The following is a 26,795-nucleotide window of genomic DNA, read 5'->3' as shown; positions in this document are numbered from 1 at the left end:
TAAACAGAAGTATTTATACGTTGTTGATATATATCGATCACATCATTTCACACTGATTACAGCAATACACATTATAATAGGAAATATAAACTTATCAAATTATTCACTAAATAAATAGGAAACATTTCTACCTTTAGTTGTGAGTTACCTCCCCTGGCTGATATGAACACGTGCTATACCTACCACTTCCACATCAATGTCATAGCAGGCTGTCTTCTTGGCGTCCGGACCTTCAACTCTGGAAAACGGGTTAAATCTGCTCATTATTTACATATTACAGTCCTCAAAATTACCCTCTGAGCCATGTGAAGAAACATATTCTAAATGTAAAGTACCTACCAGAAAAAATATATTGGCCAAAATGAAAAAAACGCAATAACGGGTTGAACACTGCTTAACAACAGGTTGGTATCAGTAATAGCTTAATGTGTTAGGAAAGCATAAGCAACACAGGTCAGGACATTTTCCACTTTAGGTTTTGGTTTGTTGTTTTACGCCGCATTCAGCAATATTCCAGCTATATGATGGTAGTCTGTAAATAATCGAGTCTGGACCAGACAATCCACTGATTGACATCATGTGCCTGGATCCACGCAATTGACAAACCAAGGACCATAATCAAGACAAATCTGGAATTCAGACGATCCTGCTGTGACAAAGGGATACAACTTTGCTGATTCTTTGACCACCCATCTGCCCACAAAAGAAATAAGGTATCTTCTTTCACCATTTGGGGGGAAACAGTAATCACCTGCACTTATGAATTTGCATTACTGTAACTTATTGTTTGAAGTTTTGGTTGAGAGCAAATGTTAAAGCATACTAACGTGATGATGTGGTTGATGACGATGGGGTCCGGGGGCATCAGGAGAGGGTGTAGCTTGGCAGGGATCTCTGCAAACTTCATTCGCTTGCACTCAAATATCTGAAAATATACAGACAGATACATCACAACATGGGTGAGGCTCCCACTCACTTCAAACTTGTCAATGATATTATTTCAGGGCATCAATACATTTCGGTTTGGTGACTTAAAAAAGTCTGGTTTTTAAAGTGCTTTGAATGTCAAAAGTGTTTGTTTCATGGACGAATTATCTCCCCTTGCCTAAACTATACTTCCATGCTTTTTGACACATTTTAATAAGTTTCCTGACTGATCAAGACAAAATTGATAATGATAAGCATTGTGGCCTGGTCATTTTCACAATGAACCTCTTGAGAAAAACATTATACATTTTTTCATGGCCTTACATACATCATATGTTGGATAAAGTTCACCAACAAGTTTACATTAGAGTTAAGATGCTCGATGTACCTGTTCGAGGTATCTGTCACAGTTGATGTACTCGCGCTCATGCTCGTCCTGCAGCTTGTGGGTCTTGATGTATTGCCACAGGGCGTTGATGATGACGGGGCGGGTCTGGGTGTGGATCCCCAGCAGGCGGGCTAGGCGGGGGTCCAACTTGAACTGCATCGGCTGGAACATGCCGAGAATATTCACATGATTCCTTGCTCTATAATCTTGTCTTACTCCAGTCAGTGATATTCCAGCGATATCAAGGTAGCAAACAATGGAGTCTGGCCAGCCAAACCAGTGGTAGTTTTTGTTTGTTGTTTAACGCAACACACAGCAATATTTTTAGCAGTATGACGACAGTCATAAGAATCGAGTCTGGACCAGATAGATAATCAAGTGATTGACATAAGTTACACATGGGATACATGCACCAACCATGTCTCCGAGCATGTCTCCCATTAATCACCTCTTACAACAAGCATAGTCGCCTTTTATGGCAAGCATGGGTTTCTGAAGACCAATTCTAACCCGGATCTTCACGGGTGCATATCAATAAGCATATACATGATTAGGAGCTTGCTATTAAACATCTGCCTACCTGGTAGTCCAGCATCAACAGCACGGTGCACTTGACATTCTGGTCGCCAGGTCGCTTCACCTGGAAGCCATCCGTCTCCTGTGTGTTGGGTGTGCGATGCCACTAGGGAGAAACAGTAACACTAACATTACCCAGATTGCATGTGTTGAGCTTATGCTGCTTTGAACAGTATTTCACTCCTATATTGGCACAACGTGAGGGGAAAGGAATGAGCATGGGGGCTGACGAACCAAGGGTTTATTCAGGTGATTGGAATCCATGATCATGGGTTCCATCAAAGGATGTCACATCTAACTTTTTAATTTAAAGGCAGCGCTTTAAATGTCTTGTCCACTTAATAATTCTCATATGAGATATCAACATTATGTACAGCCTCTTTAAAATGGACAAGCTTTAAAAATATTTACCCAAATTTTAGTAATGATTACTCCCTGAATACAATCCGACCTCAGAAATGTCGGACAAGTCCATTTTACGAACAGGTGGGGTTAAGTTTGGTATTTCCTGCATAGTCTCACAATCCTCATGTCAATTATCTGTACCTTTTCTCCTATTACCAATTGTCATGTCAGTCCCACTTTTGGATGAGTTTGTTCAGCCACTGCGTTTATCTGCATAGCCCAGCTGCATCTATGGGGAACAACTTACAAAACCCCTGCCTCTCAAAAATAACGTCGTCCAATACATGACGTCATCTAGTTGCGAGTGAATATTCAAATTTCCAAAAGGATGTCAAGACAGAACAATCTTTTTTTGTGAAATGAACCGATCCTTGTTCTTCATTGTTCTTTGTGACTATGCGTAACTATGTTATAATATGTGACATAGACATTGGATCAAATCGATGGAATGAATTAATTTTGGGAGAATATAATTCAAACTCTGTTAAGCACTAGAAGAATTGTGCATCCTACCAGGTAGCCATTTATTGCTGCGTGAACAAAAGTATATCTTGAACAAAGTCACTGGTGTCATAAGGTGACACCATATGGTATAAATAACCTGTGTTACACTCTGGGCAGGACTGAAGCCCAAGAGACATCCTCAAGCTTGACAAGGGAAGTAACATATCCTGATCAACCTACTCTCACTAAACATGATCTGTGTGCCACGCCCTGCAGGAACACGACATACTAGAACAAACTAGGGATGTCAGGATATGCCAACCTATCAATTTCATACAGTCAACCATACTTCAGTCACAATTCCATTTAAACGAGAAATAATCAATAACTATTGAGCTACTATTTGTTGTACTTAATTTGCCTCATTTTTGCATGCAATTCTCCATGTTCCTAACAACAAAGCTGATAAGACTTAACAACCATTTCATGCTAATTCACGTTAACGTTTGTTTGTGTGTTGTTTAACGCTGCACTCAGCAATATTCCAGCAATATGACAGCGGTCTGTAAATAATCAAGTCTGGACCAGACAATCCAGTGACTGACATCATAAGCAACAATATACACAATTGGGATACGATGACATGCATCATCCAAGTCACTGACGCTGACCACCTGATCCCATTAGTTGCCTGTTATAACAAACATAGTCACCTTTTAAGGCAAGCATGGGCTGCTGGAGACCTCTTCTACCCCGGATCTTCACAGGTATCATGTGGTGGATAAATTTGTTCTAATGGTATTCTATTATCAGATTAAGTTATGCCTTGTTATTGTTCGCATGTTAAAGCTAGCTCCAGAAAATATCAGGCTGGTTTCATATTCATTCACAGTCATTATCATGACTTACAAAACCTGCTGCTTTGCTTGAGAATTGACGCACACACAAAACAGAAAGGTATAAACCCCTAGTATTATCTGTGTTCTGATGCATCTGTCCAAGCCACCAAATTACTGACCTCCACGAGATGGTTGTCTGGGCCATATAGATCTTTGTCCAGCTCGATCACCAGACTCTTGAAGAAGGAGGAGAACTTCCTCTTGACTTTGTTGGCATCACTCAGCTTGGCTGTTGCAGACTAGAAGGCACAATGCAACAGCATCAGTACATATCATGGGTGAGCCACCCAGTACATTATACATTGCAGGCTTCATACACATCTTTGGACTCTAAACTCAAGCACTTTTTAAGCATTCAAGGATAAACATTTGTTTTCAATGACTTCTCGTTTAACAACTCCCAAACCCTGAAAAATTAATCCCAACAATGACTGAAGTTTTTCTATATGTTATCCCATGACAAAGTTATCTACTTTGTATTCCACACAATATCACTTCTGGTTTCGTTTGACACTCGAGGTTTGTTTGTATCTCCCATTTGTTACATTCTATGTTGTGCATATAGATTCTATGAGATTGGGATGTAATTGTATGACATAGTGTTTGTTAGGGTAACGGTCGAGAGAGAGATTGCATTATGGAGGACTGAACTGATTGTGTCTCTCTCTCTGTTATTATCAGTTGGGTCCATTGATTGCACTGCAAACTTATATATGTCGTATAAATGTACACATGGTTTCATCCTGTGTTCCGTTGTAATTTCTTCACAAGGAAATCTACTACAATGCAGTTTAAGTGGAAACTGTCAAAACTGGACTTAATCTTATATATATTCAGATATGCCACAAATTATGAAACATTTTCCATTACTTCATCATTGTTTTCTTTTGTTTGTCTTGTTTGTTGTTTAACCCATCAATATTCCAGCTATATGACGGCGGTCTGTAAAATAATGTGTCTGCACTAGACATTCCAATTCATACACGCAAGCTGACAAGACTTAACAACCCTTTTATATTAATTCCTGTTAAAGATTGTTTGTGAGTTGTTTAACACTGCAATCAGCAATATTCAAGCTATATGACGGCTATCTGTAAATAATCTGTCTGGACAAGACAATCTTGTGATTGACATCATGAGCATTGATTTACCCAATCAAAATACAATGACATGCATCAAGCACTAGCAATAAATCCCTGTTGCTTGTTCCTTAGAAAACAACTTGTCTTGGAGTGGTTTGAGTTGTGTCTACAGTGTACTCTGTAGTGTACTGTTATGTACTCAGTAGTGTACTCTAGGGTGTACTCACATCCTCCAGCAGTCTCCCCTCCACCCTCAGCTCCCAGCTTGGCACCGACTCCTCTCCATCCTGCAACACACAGCATCCCAAGATGACAGAAACTCTCATAACAAATCTTGGTCTCGGTTTTAATTACTCGTTTACACATGTTCATCAAAAGAAACAAAGGGTCAGTGGTTGCAATAATTAAACTTGTCTATCTAAACAACATTTTTTTAATAAACAGTCACCTTCAAATTGGTGAAAAATTGAGATAACAGATATTGTAAAATGTGAAATGAAGGAAATGTTTCTAGGAATGCCAGGACAAAGCGTTACTTCCCCTTGCTCTGTCGGCAATGTTAGCCAAATTTTGAAGGGTTTATTTATTACAGAACAGGTATCATATTAAATGTAACAAGTGTTTGGCAGATCTGTGAACCATGTTGTTAAAATAGAACACCCTATATGACCTGAGTTTCAAGATTACACAATCATAGTGTTTCAAATTAATATGCATTGTTCATTGTTCAAACACATCACAGCTTTAAAACAGTAGGATACATCAACTTTTAGACTCCGGATTTAAGTGAACAGGGGTTGTCTTTGATACACATGTATCAGCCTTCACTCACCTCTCCTTCAGGCTTGGGGGGATAGAATGTGTTGGAGATGAAGATCCTCAACTTTCGCTTTTGCTGGAACATAAACACAGGGCAGTGTAACAAGGTGAGGCTCTCTCATTATCAGCACAACAAACAGCATCACAGTGTTCATTGGTGGATCCAGATCTTTCAAAGGGTAGCACAAACAACACCCCATCCCTACCTTATTCTTCAGACACCATATGTGTCAACTCGTGCCAGTCTACAACCACAAACCTTCCCCAACTATTGTTCACTTTGTGACTTGTGGCAAGTGCATACAGCCCCTTTGACCAAATCCTAATCTGCCTCCCGAGTTGGCCACCATTGACCAAAAAGGCATTTCCACAAGGTTCTTCCCTCAAAGATGGATGCCACAGACCTGGTGGTGTAAATAACTTCAAGCCAATCCAACAGCCTATTTCATGTGTCAGCTAACTGATGATTGAAGCCTTCACAAGATTCACATGTGTGGTAGGACCTGCATATGGCATATTTCATCCGGCAACATGACAGGGCAAAGCATGCAGCAAATTTCTTCTTAGAGGACAATAATACTACATGAGGCAGGGTGTTTGGTGGTGACGTGGGCAGGGATGAAAATCTAATTATTGATTATGGCCTCAGCTGCTGATGGTTGGTTGATTCAACAGAAAGATCCACATGCTTACTTTCATTGGGCGCTTGAGAGCTTCCTGGATGTCCAACCTCTTCCTCATAATGGTGGCGTCCAGCTTCCGTTCAAAAGCCAGCAGGTCCATGTACGCCTGTGACTCCGGCACCAAGTCCCGTACCTACACGCAACAGACAAGGAAGATAGTTCATGGCAGACATAACAGTAGAGTGCTACATTCAGATTCATCCACTATACGTCATTCTACCATGACATTTTAGAATTCCGATTGGTCTGCCAGTCACAGAGTCCATATTAGTACCTTGATCATGTTGATATTTCTGTTCACCACATTACAACATGAGAAACTATTTATTCAGGAGTACTTCCTTCGCAAATCTGTCAGTTTGGCAATTTCAACTAGTCATAAACTCATTTTACTTCACTAACATTGCTAAATAATGTGCTGCAGTTCATACATTATTTACAGGTGTGGAAATCAATTTGTAAAGCTGAAAATTTGATAAAACAAATTCTTAGAGAGTGTATTGTAAACTTAGTAACAGTAACACAGCACGACCGTTGGTGCTGCTCTATCACATACCAATACCATGACATCTACCACGTCACCATGCTATCACTATATGATGTCTAAGTAGTGGGGTGTACTTCAGAACAAAACATTACAAAGGTGGCTCCCTTTTCCCTACGGATATTATATTGAAAAATGATATCTGACAATGTGATTGTATTGTGTCTCGTTGACTTGGTTCAAATATTATTGTGAAAATTATGGCCTGGGTATATAAAGCATGCATATATGCAGATTAAAACCAAGTTTCACTAATCCCTGAATTCGCCATTTTAACCTACTGAAAGTCTTCGGCTCAACTTGTTCCAGACAAATCAATATACAAACATGAAACCCCATAAACCAAGATGTCATCGTTCACAAGGAAATTGGTAGGAAAGACAAATGTCTCGATTAACGAATCGTTACTGCGTACTGTCACTTTATATCTCGAGATGCTCCTGACAGTAATTGTCTGTAAAACGGATTTTCAACAGGGTCCGAACTATCAGGCTTTAACTGCATACATCACAAAGAATAGTGTTGCCTTTTGGTTACATGGTTTAATCAGCATGATTATTAAGTCTTTCAAAGACAATGGTCACAAAGAAAAGGGGATCATTAAGGGGAACACCCTATTTAATGACCATGCTGACTTCATCTATCTAAACTATACTCACCCGCTGGGGTAAAATCTTATCAGCTATCTTCTTTTTCTTCTTACTGGAATGTGAATGCAAAGGGATAACATTTATCAAAGTGGCTACAGAATAACAGTGACACAATTATCTTCCAGAATATAATGCTTACATTCAATCTAATTTCTAAACTGTTTCATGTTTCCATGAATGTCAATGTTTTATGCTGCACTCAACAAAATTTCTGCTATATCCCATTGGTCTGTAAATAATGAAATCTGGGTTGGACAACCCAGTGATTGATAACATGAGCATAGCTGATCGTCAGGGCATGATGACAAGCTATCAGCTTGACATACTGAGACAACCCAATCATCATCGTCTCTTACAACAAGCGTGGAGTACTGGAAACATTCTCATAAAATGTTAGGGGCAGTCGGGTAGCCTAGTGGTTAAAGCGTTCGCTCATCATGCTGAAGACCCGGGTTCGATTCCAGACATGGGTACAATGTGTGAAGCCCATTTCTGGTGTCCCCTGCCGTGATATTGCTGGAATATTGCTAAAAGCTGCATAAAACCAAACTCATTCACTCATAAAATGTTAGCTAAAAACACTGTATTAGTTTGACCAATCCCACAATGCAGTCTTACGCCTTCAACTGATGCGCTGTCCTAGGGTCGGGCGGGGCAGGCCTCTTCCTATCCATGGTGGACATCCCTGGGGGAGGGCCGTGGGACATGGGCGACATTCCTGGTCGGGGCATACCTACATACATATCTCAACGTGTTAGAAACACAGAATGTATCACCAGTATCAACAGATGAAACAACACGTCACAATAATTTGTCCCCAGCTGCACCATTAAGTCACTTGATATTTCCAGTTGTTTAAGTATTAATAAATGCACTTTTATCAGCAAAGTTTATTAAAACAAAAGAAATCAGACAAGGCTTCAGACTTGTGGCTGAAGTCACAGATTGCCCCAGGAATTCTGCAATGAGAAACATGAGAAACACAAACCTATCTGTAAGATATTTACATCAGCAGAACCCTGCTACAACAGAAACATTGTAAACATTAAACAGTATCCGTCAATAACTGACATACCTCCAGATCACCCTGACATTCTAATCATACATCATGATGTACTTTAACCAACAAGCACACAGGGATTACCTACAACAGTATACAAGCAATACCCTGAAGGGCATTGATAATGCAAGGCATTTCAATCACTCACCATGTCCCAAACATTCTAATGATCTGCAATACTAAATTTTGAAAGAGACAATGTATACATGGTATAAGAAAATAAATGTGAACCGAGGCCAGAAAACATGATTTAAACACCAACCGAATCTGTGCTCCAGGCTTACCAGGCAGTTGAAGGGAGGTCACAGTGACCTGGTACAGACATGTACGATGCCATCAACAACCAACTGTCATTCTAGGAATAATGCAGGTGTTAACTTATGTATATACACCCAGAAAATCAATGAAACACAGAGCCTCTAAAGGTTACAACAGCAGAGTCCTGCAGGGATGAGCGGATAGCCATGTGACAGGGCTCTCAGTCATCTACACACTCTCTGCTGGCCTTGTGTTGCGGGATCACATTGGATCATCTACACACTCTCTGCTGGCCTTGTGTTGGGGAGATCACATTGGATCATCTAAACACTCTCTGCTGGCCTTGTGTTGGGGAGATCACATTGGATCATCTACACACTCTCTGCTGGCCTTGTGTTGGGGAGATCACATTGGATCATCTACACACTCTGCTGGCCTTGTGTTGCGGGATCACATTGGATCATCTACACACTCTCTGCTGGACTTGTGTTGGGGAGATCACATTGGATCATCTACACTCTGCTGGCATTGTGTTGGGGAGATCACATTGGATCATCTACACACACTCTGCTGGCCTTGTGTTGGGGAGATCACATTGGATCATCTACACACTCTCTGCTGGCCTTGTGTTGTGGAGATCACATTGGATCATCTACACACTCTCTGCTGTCCTTGTGTTGGGGGATCACATTGGATCATCTACACACTCTCTGCTGGCCTTGTGTTGGGGAGATCACATTGGATCATCTACACACTCTCTGCTGGCCTTGTGTTGTGGAGATCACATTGGATCATCTACACACTCTCTGCTGGCCTTGTGTTGGGGGATCACATTGGATCATCTACACACTCTCTGTTGGCCTTGTGTTGGGGAGATCACATTGGATCATTAACACACAATCACACACACACACTCTCATCATATTGCTTCACTGTACCAAGAAGGTGCTCAGTTGTACAAAGAAAAAAGAGAAGAAGAACCATGAAACAGCTTCCAGTGACCAGGAGAGGTAGGTGAAAGTTGTTTTATATCAGCAGTACGAAAACAACCTTTAAATAATAGTCTGAGCTAGATAAACCAGTGGTTGACAACATGAGCAACTATCAATTCCACAATCATCCAGTTTACCACCTGGAAACACACAAACCTCAATAATCACCTTACAAACAAGATGTCCTTGGGACCTAAAAATCACCCAGTTGCATCAACACTGTATGCTTATATCATGGAAATGACCTAAAACACTTCATTCATGAAACAATGGAATTTCTGACTGAAGCACATCCATCACAAAATTAATGGAATCCTTTATCCATTTTCTTTGAAACTATTTTGGCATGAAACAACTAAATGCAAGGGTCATCAGTGATGAATATTACATGGGCATCAAGCAATGCTAATATTACACCCCTATGAACTGATGTGCATCAACTCAACTTGATCCAATAAATACTTTTGTAACCCAGTGCTACTCTATCTGCTACATGCTAGACACCCTTCTTTCGGCATGAACGTGCCAGTATCTCAGATTGAATAACACCACATGTTCCAAACTCTGACCAACAATGTTACCAACTGTAAACATGGTCAACCAATCAAAGAGAAGCAAACCACTTACTTGAAATGCAGCACTAAGACATAGAGCTATAGAGTCTGTGGCCTGAAACATGCATCTCCCAGCATGGCTGGCCAGCAGTGTGTCAGAGTGTGACATTTGGGAGTGGGCTGGCTACATTCATTTGGATAAACAATCAAACACAAGATCTCTGCCATTTGCCAACTGTTTACTCAGCTTCTGCAAACCTGGGCCTGACATTAAACACCAGCTACTGTGTCATCCTTTACCGGTGTCCATCTGCTGGATGACACAGCAGGAGTAGTTCAAGAGTGATTCCTTGACACCTGTCTCTCGTGTCTAGATCACAACACCCAATAGAAACACAAACACAGGGAAAGTCTGTTCCTTCAGAACAATGGTCAAAAGGTCAGAAAACGTTGTGCCACAATCAGCAATTTTCGAACTGTAACAGTGGTTGTTAATAACCAAGTCTGTGCCAGGAAGACCTGTGATCGATGGCATGACACCAACAGGCCAGGTCATACACTGAATCACCAAATCTTCATTAGTGGACAATAGTCCAACTGTGTAACAGTGGTTGTTAACTCTTTCAACACCGTAGGCCGGTTATCCGGCCAAGAAGCATCGAGTCCCCAGACACCGCAGGCCGGTTATCCGGCCAAGCCGTAGTCACGTCAAAATAGTATATATTTTTATGGACCTACCTGTAATGTCATTCATTTATTAAATCTATCACATTTCACAATGTCTGAAATACATATTCCATTTCAATTTTGAACATTTTTTATCGTTAAATTAAAAATTTATTCACTATTTCTCGCGATGTTATTGAAAATCAAATTCTCGGACACACATTTCGACAACGGGTCCACATCGAACACGTTAAAGAGGAAAATAAAGACGTTTTAAAAGAATCTTTAAATATATTATACAAAGTAATGAATAAAATCAACAAAAATATATCTAAACGTAATCAAACTTACATCTAAGTTATTATTTCCATCTTTTCGTGCGATCGCGTGTAATGTAATTCAAATGACATCTTGGCTTTCGTCGCCTTGAATTCTCGGCTCGGACACGATGATTAATGCAAAAATATATGCATGAAAAATCTTTGTCACAGCTCGTAACCTAGCACGATACATTCACGAAGTTCCATATTTTTAATATATATCGTGATTTCCTGCTCAAAACGTTCAGAATAACTCGATTTAACAAAATTCTTTCGCAATCTTCTGTAATTTATCGAACACGAGCTTGGTATCACAGCTGTAATTTGATTGGCTGCCTTAGGTCACATGCTCAAAATTGACCAATCACGATACTTCTAGCAGATTTTAGCAAGAAAGCGTCATTAGAAACCAATTTTAATCCAATGAAATCGCTTGTTATAACTACGAAAAAAAACCAGTCGATGCTACGAGCTTGTAGATGAAGGAATAAGCTTTCCAGCGATGTGTTATATGCCATTCTTCGACGAACATGTTATTCATCATGTTCATACGAAACCTCGAAAACGGGGGTATTTCTTCATTTTACTGAGCAGACAGTCGCTGTTATCGGGAAATGGGTGATGACAGAAACTATTTATAATTCTTTTTAAAATGATTTTCCAATTACGTAAACAATGAAAATAAAACAGAAATAGGTACGTGGATATTATGAAATCATATATTTGCCAAAAATCGTCAAGTTTTCACTTCCTTGGTCCTTGATCTGGATGTTAACAACGTGTTAGCGTACATTTTTATATTTACAAAGAATTTAATTAAGTTGTAAATGCATTATTTTAAATAATGTGAAAACATATTTCACATTTATAACCATAGGATCAGACCTTTCAAATGGTGTATAACATGTAGTAGCAAATATATTTTACAAGCAGGTATTTTCTTTGATAAATGTTGGCTTCATCTATCACACAAGAGTCTCTGGGAACTCGGTGTCCCAGCAGTAAACACTTCTGGTTGACTGGTGTTGAAAGAGTTAATAACCAAGTCTGTGCCAGGAAGACCTGTGATCGATAGCATGACACCAACAGGCCAGGCCATACACTGAATCACCAAATCCTCATCAGTGGACAATAGTCCAACTGTGTTACCGTGGTTGTTAATAACCAAGTTTGTGCCAGGAAGACCTGTGATCGATAGCATGACACCAACAGGCCAGGCCATACACTGAATCACCAAATCCTCATCAGTGGACAATAGTCCAACTGTGTTACCGTGGTTGTTAATAACCAAGTTTGTGCCAGGAAGACCTGTGATCGATAGCGTGACACTAACAGGCCAGGCCATACACTGAATCACCAAATCCTAATCAGTGGACAATAGTCCAACTGTGTTACCGTGGTTGTTAATAACCAAGTTTGTGCCAGGAAGACCTGTGATCGATAGCGTGACACTAACAGGCCAGGCCATACACTGAATCACCAAATCCTAATCAGTGGACAATAGTCCAACTGTGTTACCGTGGTTGTTAATAACCAAGTTTGTGCCAGGCAGACCTGTGTACACCAGGAACTGGAGAACTTGTTCAGCCCTACATGGGGTCAACAGACAAGGAGCTGGACAGGAGTAGCCCTGTCAACATGATTCAGGGAAACAAAACAGGTTCTGGTGCTGCTGGTCCTGTCCTTGCTCCCAAAAGAGCAACTACTTTTGTGGCATGTAACATTTTTCAACATTCCTTAGATGGATCTTCCCAAATTGATCTCTCACCACTACCATAATCCTTTCTCAGCCATATTGACATCTTCAGAGAATTGGTTTCCATAATAGTGAATTTCTAGAAGAATAGCTTCATGTCCTACACTATTTATTTTCAGCATAGGACAGGAACAAACAATTTGTTTTGCAGCACTCAATAATGAAAATTATTGGCATTTTTATTTTACAAAAAATATCTCACACATGCAAATTAGAGAAGTATGTAATTCATATCAGTGTAGTCTGTCATTCTAGAAGCAAATGCATTATTATTATACAGTTCTGTGTATCACTTAAGCATAGATCACACAGTACTGTGTTAGAAGCAAGTATATATCATGGTATATATCACACAGTACTGTGTTAGAAGCAAGTGTATATCATGGTATATATCACATAGTACTGTGTTAGACATGTTAGAAACAAGAGTATATCATGGTATATCACACAGTTCTGTGCAAGTGTTTATGTTACACAGTTCTATGGGCCATGTACTTCCGCTGGCTGTATTACACTACGCTGTAAATGTAAATCAGAACCTCTGATTCCAATCTCAGAATACAATTATCATGATATTCCTATTTTCAACACACACCCCTGCACCAGGACTGTCTGCAGGATGCTGTGGCATTACACACCACAATGCCTTACACAGAAGCATACTATAACACACTACATGTCAACTAGAGTCATGCTGCAACACCAGTAGATTGGCACAGACCAACACATCTGCTGCTAATAGCTGATGTAACAGTAACAGCAGCATACAAAGAAGCTATCTGAAGGCAAACTGCAACTATTTACCCAAAAACTAATCCGCTTTAGCTATGCATAGCTGACTCTGCACTAAATTAGCAAATAAATTACAACCACTGGCTGAGCAACTAGTACGGCCAGCAAATTATATGCTATATGCAGCACAACTAAAGTGACTAATATGCACTCTACCCAAATATATTCAGCATACACTGCAAAGGTTGCTACTGGAGTCTAATAACAAACTTAGAGATTAAACACACATACATTTTGTAGTAGGGACACATCAATCACACATGCCAAAAACAATTTCACACATCACATATTTTACATTGTCCTATGAGTTGTATGAAGAAATTATTTCATCGGACAAGCGTTTTTACTACTTGGACCACAGGTACCCAGCATGAAGTTTGAATAAATCAACAATAACAAAAGAAAAAAGTTGTCATCCTTTCATTTTGATGACTTAGATATAGCTCTTTCAAGTCTATCTAACAAAACATACCAGTTACTTTAAGATTGGTCGGTTGGTTGTTTAACGCCGCACTCAGCAATATTCCAGCTATATAATGGCGGTCTGTAAAAATAATCGAGTCTTGACCAGACAATCCAGTGATTGATATCATGAGAATCGATCCACTCAATTGGGATACGATGCCATGCTTCAAACCAAGTCAGCGAGCCTGACCACCCGATCCCGTTGGTCCCCTCTTACTACTTTGTTAAGAGCTGCTTTGAGCACTGTTGTCATGGTCATGTTTATCTATTTTTTCTCATCTCCAACCAACTGCAGGATCACACCAAGTCCAAGTAATAAAAACATGTTGGCCATATCGCAAAAGTATCTGAACAGGATGAAGTTCACATCAATTTATCTAATTTCTAAAATATATATTGTGGAAATAGACAAAAGACTGATAAAAAATTTAGTATTTCTGAAACTCAGGCACAGTAAAGACATGAACACACACAGTGAGTGTTTGTAAATGGCATGGTTTGATGTGAGAAGGGCATTCCACAACATCCATGGCACTGCAAACTAAATATGACAGGCATGGTATATTTCACCGTACTTACTGGCGTTGTCTTTGGCCTTGCTACTACCTGTAATACACATGTCCAGTGTCTGTTACAACCATATCTCCCAGACAACAACAGTGATTTTCTGAACAGTGTGCCTATACACAGAGATATGTCACACAGCATCTTCAAGTCCCACAATGGTGATAGCATGATAACACACCTAGCCCACACACCTAACAAGGCTGTGATCCATCAAACATGTTATGAATGGTTATCATATAGTTGGATATTGTAAGTAAAATGTGTTGAAAATGTGTCTTATTCCATAGGTTATAAATCTGATGTAAAATATATACTCTGTATTTATAACAATATCTACATCACATGTTGTCCTCATGCTTTGGCCATGACAACAAAGAGAGCCACAGGCTGTGGCAAGACACTGTAGCTCACCTTAACTTTTCAGGAATTTTGAATTAGATTAGAAGGGCCATACAAAGGTGAAGGGCTTGTGAAAGACGTTTCAGAAGTTTCTTAACAACAGACATCCTCACAGCCGGTTTATTCAATTAAACATTGAGTTTACTGGCCATTGCACTGAATGCATGGCAAATTTCATGTTTAAAATCATCAAAATTCAGTGAGCAGTTCCTGGGATCATATGCACTATATTTCAACTTGATAAACTAACGTAATCCAAGAGGTTTCTGAGGAGATACCACAAGACCAATATACTACCAGCTAAATGAGGTATGTGTCAGTCAAATACCATGGCTGGGGCCAAAATATGCAATGACTGAGCAAATGCAAAAATGTCATTTTCAATATGGTTGACATGGCAGCCATACTAAAAATCAGATCAGATGAGAACAACAGGAACATAAGTTGACAGACAGACAGTTGACAGATGCCACACAATAAATGTTTCTCTTCCTATTGTCAATGTGGCAGGGTCACCTGATCTCCCTGTGTTTCACAATTTGCAGAACTTGCTAACAACTGGCAATTCTAGCATTACATTGGGACAATTCTGACATCCCTGATCTGATATCAAAAATGGAGTGTTTACTGGACAAGACAAGAACATTTGAATTGCCCTGAAAACAATTGTTCACAGACCATGTTTTAAACATTTCAATGCCCATCAGGCCATGCAGGATGATGGGAAACATCTTAATAACCTTCCATGGTTTCTCTGACCTTTGGTATCCTCAGCATCCCAATACACCACTTACATGGACAACACTAGTCTTTATGGGTATCTTGCTGTGTGGTTTCTGACCAGGCTTATTAGAAACTGGGTCAACAATCACTGTGTAGCAACAGGCATATGCCATACAAAAATGTTACAGCGACATGACCGATAATGAGGTCTGAAAAGATAACACACTTTTCTCTCATACAATGACACAGCTATCAGTAAAATGCTTGGCCATGCATATTTCTTTAAACAATGCCATGACCCTGACAAAAGCATACAAGACACCACACCTGCACATGAAAGTCTCACTGAGTGACCTTCTATCCTACCCCTCCACACACAAGTTATAGCGTGCATGCATTCACCACTCGTTTTACTTCTACTTACACAACACATAAACCAACTTCCGAATATAAAGAAAACAATCAGCACATGGTTAATATCTTTGCCAAACACTATCATGACTTTTAAATGGCCAAAATCGTGAAAGTTTCTTAAAGTTCTTAATATAAAAATAAAGTAAATAATGTCTTTGAGAGACATTTAGAATTGATACACATAAGGAAGAGAATTTATGGATGTCAACTTCTTTATTATGATGATCACAACTTTTCGGAGTATATGCTGACTCAATCATTAGGTGAATGAATGCTATGCTTACTTACTTACTTTGGAGATTTAACGTGCGCTTTCCGACTGATGCGTATTTCGCACACGGGCCCGGCCAGGCCATTTAATGTGTTTTCGAAAGGGGCGAAAGTGGTGTGTGCAACCCAAGAGGGGGCTTTAGGGGTTGCTATGAGCCAGAGAGCATATATATGTAAATGTAAGGACAACAAAATTAATAAACTAACAAAAGGTGAAAACTAACAATGGGTGGAAATTAACGAGGGAAACCAACATATGATTGGCACTGATAGGTGATTAGCAATAGACAATGGAAGCCAACACTTTACAGTAATCATCTGTTGGCTTCCCTTGTTACTTTCCACCTTTTGTTATCTTATTAATTTTGTTGTCTTTACATGTACATATATATGTTTTCTGCCTCATGGCATTTATTCACCGGACGAAGGAGTAAGCCTGTGCTCCAAAACGTTGTGTTCCTCATAATGAAGAAGCTGACATCCATAAATTCTCTTCCTTAAAGTAAATAAGAACACTTCAGAAAATCTGTGAGGTATATCTGCATCCAATTTAACACCAGTACTCCTTCATTCCGAAATGTTCACAGTGACTGTGTTCAGCTACTGATCACATAAGAACTGAACTTACTCAGCATGTGGCATGCTTAGCATTTCATTTTGTTTCAGTTTTCAGAATCACCCAGCCACAAAATGCCACAAATAGAAATAAACAACAGTTACAATTCTACATTTGTCTGCAACTCCAATTGTTTTTTTTATCCTTGTTAATGGCCATACCAACACTAATGTGTTTGTGAGAACATAGTGAACGATAATGCTCACAGTTCAGATAAAGTACAAATAGCACTGAGAATCCATTGTTCTATTTGTAACAGTGAGCATAGATAGGAAGGTATAATACATTACCTTGTCGATATGATTATTTACCCCAGTTCTTACTCTGAAGCTACATCATATGTACTTGCAAGGAGCTAAGCCACAGGCCGGTCAGTGCTTGGGTTCAGGGTGGACAATTACAGTGAGGTCAACTGTCTAAGCCAGAGTATGCAAACTTGGTCTTAAATGAAGTTATTTACTTCAAATGCTATGTCAACATTGTGTCCAGGTAGGTTTAACACATCCACCATTTGTTCCTGTCAAACACAGCTTAACAGAGGGGCTAGTGGTGGGTCAGTTGGTCCGTCTTGACATGGGTAGCACTGCAGCAACACACAAACACTGCACTGCAACACACAGTGCTCCCTTGAAACACATTACTTACCCACCAAGGCACGTTAGCAGTAGACCACAGCTAGAAAGCATTACTAATTGTAGACTTGGATAGATAATCGGCCAGACCAACTGTTTTTTTGTTAGTTTGACTAAAATAATCAAATATGGAAACATGATAAGCCATCACATTTACTTATGATATATAATATGCTGTTGTCTATGTCAGTTCATAAATATGAGACAGTTCATTTTTAAAGGTTTGTCATCAAGTGAGTGGGTGTATTATGATGGAACAATAGTCTATGGTGCAAACATCACACACACACACGACTCAGGTCCACAAAGCATAGGCTGCCAAGCACAACCAAGATGGCCGCATGATAATGATATGCATATCACTACAGACAGCAAGCAGCTCAACATCACCATATTCTATTTGAATCTAAAGCTTTATATACCATATGTACACGGTGTAGGCATGCAAAAGTGTCTTGTTTCTGGAAGCCAACATAGATACAGCAGCCGATGAATAGGTTACATCTCTCATATATATATGACCATGAAATAACATGTAAACCACAACAACTTGCAGGAGAAAACGTGACACATCTACCTTGAAGCTGACTGCTGTGTGGAGGGGTTGTGCTAGAGGCAGGTAGTAAGCAATAAAGGGCTACAAGTACATGAAATATCGGGGTTACAGGTTGGGCACTTCATATATTTTCAATCACCAGAATCATACTATTTCTGCAAATTATGGAGTTTGCGAGTGGATGGGTGTTGTAGGCTGCAGTGAGCATTATTACAGCTCCATCACGGCAGTCCTTCATTTGAACCTGAGCCAAGCGAACTAGTGGTTGATAGCACAAGCAACCAACACAGCCATTGGGAAATGATGACCCACGATAAACTGAGTCCCACTCAATCCTCAAAAGCCTGGTCTGTGGGAGGACAAGCATGGATGACCAGAGATCTATTCTGCCCTGGAATCTCGGTGGGGATCAATCCTAATATTCCTTCTCTACATCATGGCAGGCATCTGGTCTCACTGAAGAATGGATCCATGTCCATAGAATACTAGCTGGGCAATGTGAGGGCTGAAGCATTGTCACAAAATGTTAAGAATTTAGATATTGTGAGATAAATAATAATAAAAAAAGGATGAAAATCTCCTCACAGTTGTTTGAACGTTTGTTGTTAAAGCCACACTCAGCAATTACAGCCATGTTAAAGCGGTCCATCGAGACTGGACCAAACAAACCACTGATTGATATCATGAGCATCAATCCATGCATTTAAGATGCAATGACATGCAATCAACCAACTAACTGAGTCTGACCACATGATCTAGTTAGTTACCTCTTACGACAAGCATAGGTTCCTGAGGACCAATTCTTACCCAGATTTCTTAAGGTCTGCACAAGAGGTATTCACGAGAAATAGCAACATGATCAAGTAGTCAGCACTTAAATCATTTGTCATTCCCTGTGGTTATTAAGAAGTTGGCATAGCATGGATGAATGTCGAAATATGTAATCAACATGATAAAGACATCTTACTATTGTGATACAGTACCAAAGTGTATCATGGCAACCATTGTATCCCCTACTGCAGTCTACCTGATTTTGTGACTGTCTGCTAACTGACTAAACCTCTTTATAGAGGCACATTCATAAGTTTCTGTTGAGCTCAAGGGATGCAGTTCTGCACAGCAAGTTGTGGAGGTCCATTTGACCCGTGTGTATGTTATAGGTATATTGTTTGTACATGTACACTGTCAATTACATAGAAATTGTGGCTATCAATTGTCAGGATTCGAAATTAACATGGTTCAAGAATAGTAAAATTTAAGAAGAAATGTATAATGTTTTTGTGGTAGAGAGAGTGAGTATGGTTGTACGCCGCTTTTAGCAAAATATTCCAACAATATCACGGCAGGGGACACCAGAAATGGGCTTCACACATTGAACCCATGTCAGGAATCGAACCCGTGTCTTCGGCAAACGCTTTAACCACCAGGCAACCTGACCGCCCCTTTTTGTGGTTGATGTCAAGTCTGTAGAAGATGATGTTTGTTCCCTAATCCTGCTTGCACGATAACAATTACATAGTCTGCAGACGGTAAGAATGATGTCAATACAACGTGAACAACCCCCAAACTTAAAATTCAGAAACGTCATTTCATCCTGGAAGCATGTTAACTAACCAGTGCTAACTGCACTAGGCCGAAAACATTTCAAAGAAAAGGTTTTTATTTATTTTTTTTTCACACAGCTGTCAATAGAAATTATATCACTTTAAGCATGTTAAGAAGGAAATGTTTCAAAAATATGTTCTTATGCTTATTTCAAACACAGACCGAGCGAAAGAAACAAACAGCTTTAGTCTATATAGTCCAATAGTCCTTGCAATCATAACATACAGAAAAACTTGGACAACTAGTCCTTCGGAAACCTTAACTATAGGGGAAATTTGGCAAGGACTATAGGACTAGTGCTAATTTCTTTTGATGCAGACCCTACTGTTTAGGGACAAAAGTCTTTGTACCAAGCTATCAAAGAAACGTGGCCTTTATGAAAGACCAATGACTGGTTTGAGAGCAACGATTGAGTTTGACTTGAGATAACGATACCATCATCAACATCTTTAGTAGTTCCATTAGATGCCATTAACCATGTTATCCAGTTGTCACTCTTTCTGTTTGTCTGACCAGTTAAGTCTAGGGTAGAGAATAGGTCTTCAGCAAACAATGCTTGTCATAAGGGGCGACTATGCTTGTCGTAAGAGGCAACTAACGGGATCGGGTGGTCAGGCTCGCTGACTTGGTTGATACATGTCATCATATCCCAATTGTGTACATCGATGCATATGTCAATCATTGGATTGTCTGGTCCACACTTGATTATGTACAGACCGCCATCGTATAGCTGTAATATTATTGAGTGTGATGTTAAGCAAGAAACAACAAACAAACAAATCTTATGTTTGTCATATTATGGTGACAAATGTAACTGAAAGTTTTCCTTCTTAGATTTGAACTCAAAAGGAGATAAATAAATTACAAAAGTAATCTCGTGTCTTAAAACATGTAGAGCTGATAAGGACATTTGGAATATGTTGACCTGGACAGGGAGTTGATCATGAACACACGACTCGCATTACAATTCAATTCAGCCACGTAGAGGCTTTGATGACGGTTTGTCAAATGAAACAGTTAAGATATCTACAATTCTGTAAGAAAATAAACACAGTAAAGTTAGTTCTCTTCAGGTTTTTCATTACTGACATTTGTTAAAGAAATTGTTTTGGTGAGAACAGATAGAGGACCTCTCCAGAGGAGCTTTTGCCATAAAATATATCAGCATTAGTCACAAAACGTCTGAACCTTTTCAAGTCTTGCAGCAACAAGTACAGATACATTTCATAACCATTCTGACAGATAAAGTCTGGAGTCTCCACTCACCATCCAATAGACATAGGAAATTGTTGTTTGGTGAGAAAGGAACTTTTAATGACCATATCATTACAGAAGCATAATAAACTATAAGTTTATGAATGAACACAATAAGGTGCACATGGAGATCAAGTTTAATACAAAACAAATTGTCAAAGAGTATTACCACTCTTGTACTATCCCAAGCTTAACTCAAAAATAAAAAGTCCAAATTCATAAACGTTTGTCATTGTTCAATGAAACATGAAATCACTGTTTATGTAAGTTTTAACTAACTGACAAAATATCCATGCTGATCAACCAATCACAAGCTAACAGCACACGAGGCAGCCATCGAAATGTCAAGAACTGAAGATATTCAAAAATTATCCAGCCAGCAGTGTATATATCTCCTAAGGGAACAAGTTCTGAATGTTGACAAGTTTTCATGTTTCAGCAATTCACTCAAAAATCCCATTTTAATTGAACCAAACATATCGAATCTAAAACTCAACAAGCATATATGTGTGTCGTCCAATGAGGATGTGTACAAGGCAACAGCATATACATCATGATACATTAAAGGCTCCACTAAGGAGCTCTTGGTCACAGCAGTGCAGGCCGCTTACACACAGCGTTGCAGACTAGAACTAAGGGAGGTAACTATTGAGCAGGCAGGCACGGGCAGTAACTTACTGGCGCCTTTGGTGGTTGTAGTAGAGGAAGATGTGGAGGCTGACAGAGAAGAGACAGAGAGAGTAAGATCAGGTCCATCAGAGAAAGTGGAAAAAACAGGAGAGAGAATTTAAAACATACATATAAAGTCAGATGTTCATCTGGCATCAGTGATACCAAGAGCTAGTTATCACTGGCAACATTCAAGTTAATAATCAGAACTCACACATCAATCCTAAACAGGTTATAACAGTTTTAGTTAGCATCTGGAAATTATTATATCACACAGCCGTACTACAGATTTACATCTTCTCAAATTTAAGTAAAATAGCATGCTTAAGGCTAATATGAAAACGGATGATATAGTCATAGTTTACAGAGATATTACAACAGGGATAATCAAAACTTATTTTGTTTATCAGAATTTCATTATGAAAGAACTTTAACCTATATATCCCAATTTCATAAACATTTTGTCCCATACCATATTCGACGTAATAAGCGCCCAGGGCGCTCTCAAAATTAGAAATAGGGGGCTGTTATTAGAATATTATTTTAGTGGAAAAAAACAGAGTTGAAAGATAAATTTCGTGGTTTATGCTGACAGCCTGAAATGTTTATGTACATCAGATATATTTTTCCAGAATTTAATAGCCAATAATAAAGGGTGCATATAACACACGAGTGTGTATTATACGTAATTAGGGGAAGGAAGCTGTGCATATCATATGCGAATAGGAGTCGGAAGGGGAGCTAATTGGGATTGTTCACTAGCCAATATATTAGCAAATTTCGACATGGGCACTTATTAGAGCGGGGTGCTTATTACGTCGAATATGGTAAATCAATTGACATGAATCAATAATGATTCTGACTGTTCAGATCAAATTACTGACGGTTTCATCGCTTCAGCACAAGTGATGCCTATTCTTCGAGGAACCAAGGAATGAAATTCTACATTAGATATTCTCAGTTCCAAGTGAGAGAATATTTCCCAAAATGACTGCCTTAAGAACCAGCTTACAACAGTTGACACAAGTATCATGGCAACACTTTGTGGAAGCTGGTGGAATAACTGTTGTGTCGTTGAAAGAAAAGCAAAAAAATAACTGCTTCAGCAAGTTCAATGTAGACATCTGAAATCAAACCCCTGTGAACCCAGATTTGAAACTAGGCTTTAAATGTGCAGAATAACATAAGATATACACAAGTTACATATCACAAAGCAATTAAATTATTGTTAAAAATTAATGCTGAAGGCGTATGTCCTCCTTGAATATCCAGTGTATGATAATTCCACTCCATTTTGATGTAGACCCTAATCTCATTAAAATCTGATCTTAGTTCTAGCGACTGCTAAACAAAGATCTGAAGACATCCCATTACAGACATGTCAGAACGACATTTCAACTGACCAATCAGAGCTTACCAGATCGGGAAAGTGACAGTCTGAATGTGTTTTCTAATCATGGAACCTCAAAAGGGTTAAAAAGGGGTATTCCAAAAGACAGTTATGGCCAGTACCACTGATTACGTCAAAATCTCTGTCTATCTCTCACTTCCATAGGATAAACATTTGAAACGGAAGAGACTTTCAACAGCCCTTCGAAGTACTGCCATACATTCTCGACCATCTACCGGTAGTAGACATAATCATTCCAGAATTCTTCAGTTTTCAAATGCTGAATCCATATTTTTCAAATTGAGTCTGGAATGGAAGTCGCTGGTTTAATACTACAGCCGTAAAGCTCGAGCAGGTTGCTTTCTGATTGACTAATGTCAACTTCTTGTGAGTCATTTCATTGGTCAGTCAAAGTTCGTGATTGGTCGTTCTTACGTGACCTGTAATGGGGTGTCCTCAGATCTGTTTACTGGAAGCGAGAACTAAGATCTGATTTTAATGAGACTGATGTATACCCTGGACCCACATGGAATCAAACATTTGTTTTGGCAGTGTTATCACTATCTCCATCTCTCTTATAACCAACTTGGCACAAAATGTCCGTAGCTCATGATCTTCATATCAACAAGAACCAATCCAACCAGTTCTTCTGAAGGAGAGCTTGGCACAGATCTTATCTAGACAATAATGTCTAGAAGGAGTAACACCCTCAAATCATTTAATCAAATCAGAAGATACCAGCTAATGATATCTTACCTGGCATCTTCCTGAAGCAAGGGAGGTAACTGACAGTAAAAGTCTAGTTTCCACCCTGGCCCAACAAGGCTGCAATTATGGAGTTATATTTTGGCTGGACAAACAAGACTATGCATAGTTCAATCAAAATTGCGTAACAAAATCAACATCCAGTCTGAATCAACATGGACATGCTTTTTGGTTGACTGCAGGATTTACCTTTTTTTTGCCTTAGGAAGATGCTCAGCTGGAGGTGAAGTAAAATGGGGTTTAACATCACGTTCAAGATTATTGCACTTACATAGCGACTTATATGCCGAACTCCAGGCAGGGTAACAAGTACAGTCTTTTAACATCTCTTGGCATGATGCAGCCAGGGGTCGAACCACCATCAACCTTCTGAACTCAGGAAAATCTGCATTCCAGAGTCCAAATGCTGAAAGGTGTTCCCAACTGTATTTGAGGCAAAGACTAGTGATATCACCACTTGGTTCAACCATGAAAGAACAGTGTGATTTTATTTGACAGCTAATTTTGTTGGTCATTTGAACCGGACACAAGATGAAGCTGTGAAAGGATCCAGGGTATTAATCATAATCATCTATTGATGATACTAGAATGGAGATATCATAACACTGGATATCTGGTACACCTGTTAAGTAACTCAGGCCAAAACACTGTTATGTGTGTTAAACTATTGACAACACATTTGGATGATTGCACAGAGATGATGTGACAAGTTTAGAGACCACCATGATCTGTGTTACTTACCTGGGAACACGGGGTGAGGGGGCATGCCCGGCCCGGCCATCATGCGTGGACCACCCCCCATTTGTGGTCCCGGTGGGTAGCCTGGACGAGGTGGACCCTGTCAACACAAACACACATCTGGTCAATGCCACAAATACACATCTGAAGGTCTTTATCTACCTACACGTGCTCAGAGGATGATATTTGGCCCAACGTCTGCAACAAATTCCCAATTCATGTTAATATTGTAGTGACCACTAGAATGATGGCGTTGTCAAGGGACTTGTATTTCACTGACAACAGGTCTAATAAACAAGAGGTATTATCATGATTACTGCAAAAACACCTCTGAAATGAAGAAAATAAGAACTGAAATAAAAGAGACAAAACTTTTTCCATAATCATAAGCATGATAAGAAATCCGTAATGAAATAAAAAGAGTTAAAAATCCAAATTTTCAAAATATTTGTTGTCTGGTACTTACTTTTGAATCCAAATAAATTCCTGATCTGATTCAAAACGACAAATTACTCTCACTCTGGGGTCATCATGTACACGGATTGACAAAATTCCGTATTTCTACTAGAAACGTCCCCGTAAGGCTATTTTTGATACATAGTGCAATACTTGAGTCACTGAAAGATATGCCTTTGAGATACTTAATTTGCACTGTTTTGTGCATAGGTATGGATTTACACCATTTTTAGCAATATTCCATTAAGGAGCTGTATTTTATCAGAAAATCCAAATATTGAAATCAAACTTTGCATTGCAACTCTCCTATTGGTATAAAACATGTTTACCAAGTCTGAAAAGAATCTAAGCAGTAGTTTTCAAGTTATAGGTTGTGCACAAAAATGTCCTCGGAAGGACAGACAGTTTTTCTATGATTATTTACTGATCAGCATGGATAAAAAATCGTTAAACATTTTGAATAAATTTGACAAGTAGTATTGTATACGTGAAATGTGGGTGCTGATGTTCTTGCTGGTGTATACAGGAAGATCCTACACCACTCCCTGTTCAACCGACTGTCCCAGCAACAAGCCAAGTTCATCTATGTCACCTGTGTAAAAACTGACTTCAATGAAGCAGCATGTAAGTCGGGTACACAGACCGTGTCTGAAATTCAGTTTATAGCCCTTGACAAGATAAAACTTTTGATCAGTGCTTATAAACCTCCAGTGACGTCGTCCTATTGTTCTCTGGTCGGGTTAAATCTCATAAACAGGGACGCTGTAATGGATTTTATATAATATCCCCGGGATTTTATAGGATATTTAAGTCATATTTGCTATGTAATGTGGATCCGATGGATTTTATATAATGTCCTGGGTATTTTATTTATACAACTTCTGTTCAGATTGTAACATGTAATGAAATGTAAAATCAAATGACAAATATTTTCTTTATATTCCCGAGGATCGAACACGCAACCTTCGTATCTGTAGCCTAGTGAGTGTACCACAAGGCTACAGACTCGCTGATAAATCACAATGTTTTTAGAATGTCCTTTTCAAGACCTGTATGCCAGCAACAGATATTTTACGTCAGTTTCCTAATGTTCATGGAAAGTATGTTCGAAACATAAAAATGTTGATAAATGTTGTTTTAAGTTTCTTTTTTCGGTTCATAAGTTAGATAAAACACTTCCCCTCGGGTTGTTAGTGATATTTAAAATTTAAAACCCTTTCGGGGTTTTAAATATCATAACAACCCTCGGACGTGTTAAAACTGTTATCCTATACATAAATGGCAAAATATCAAAATAACTTCTTTCACAACAGAAGGTGAGATGAAATGAGGTTGCTTTGACAAGCCAGGACTAGTTATGGAGTCAGTATACAACAAATGAGATGTGAATTACTTTTTTATTTTTCATTTTCTCACACATACCGACAAGATTTTGCACACACAAAATCTGTAAACCATTTT

General features: G+C 39.1%; 1 protein-coding gene across 7 annotated transcripts in view; it reads right to left on the bottom strand.

Annotated features, from left to right (window-relative positions):
- Positions 1 to 26,795, bottom strand: part of LOC139465040 (SWI/SNF-related matrix-associated actin-dependent regulator of chromatin subfamily D member 1-like) — a 48,286-nt gene that overhangs the window by 7,626 nt on the left and 13,865 nt on the right. The window contains exons 2-14 of one of the 7 annotated variants that reach the window (XM_071246727.1): positions 24,882 to 24,978; positions 21,995 to 22,033; positions 14,860 to 14,886; positions 8,036 to 8,150; positions 7,427 to 7,469; positions 6,234 to 6,356; positions 5,554 to 5,616; positions 4,949 to 5,008; positions 3,759 to 3,878; positions 1,896 to 1,997; positions 1,316 to 1,477; positions 828 to 925; positions 184 to 256 (exon numbers count right to left, since the gene is read on the bottom strand). In XM_071246727.1, the coding sequence (XP_071102828.1) occupies positions 184 to 256; positions 828 to 925; positions 1,316 to 1,477; positions 1,896 to 1,997; positions 3,759 to 3,878; positions 4,949 to 5,008; positions 5,554 to 5,616; positions 6,234 to 6,356; positions 7,427 to 7,469; positions 8,036 to 8,150; positions 14,860 to 14,886; positions 21,995 to 22,033; positions 24,882 to 24,978 (1,122 nt within the window). Of the gene's footprint in view, positions 1 to 183; positions 257 to 827; positions 926 to 1,315; positions 1,478 to 1,895; positions 1,998 to 3,758; positions 3,879 to 4,948; positions 5,009 to 5,553; positions 5,617 to 6,233; positions 6,357 to 7,426; positions 7,470 to 8,035; positions 8,151 to 8,761; positions 9,139 to 10,354; positions 10,772 to 14,859; positions 14,887 to 21,994; positions 22,034 to 24,881; positions 24,979 to 26,795 lie in introns of those variants that run through there. The other 6 variants (XM_071246728.1, XM_071246729.1, XM_071246730.1 and 3 more) reach the window with 6 other exon arrangements.

This window comes from Haliotis cracherodii, unplaced genomic scaffold, assembly GCF_022045235.1.
Source record: "Haliotis cracherodii isolate W230 unplaced genomic scaffold, xgHalCrac1.p SCAF_17, whole genome shotgun sequence".
NCBI lineage: Eukaryota > Metazoa > Mollusca > Gastropoda > Lepetellida > Haliotidae > Haliotis > Haliotis cracherodii.
The sequence above is the reverse complement of the archived record's forward strand: the minus strand, read 5'-3'. Positions and strand labels throughout refer to the sequence as shown.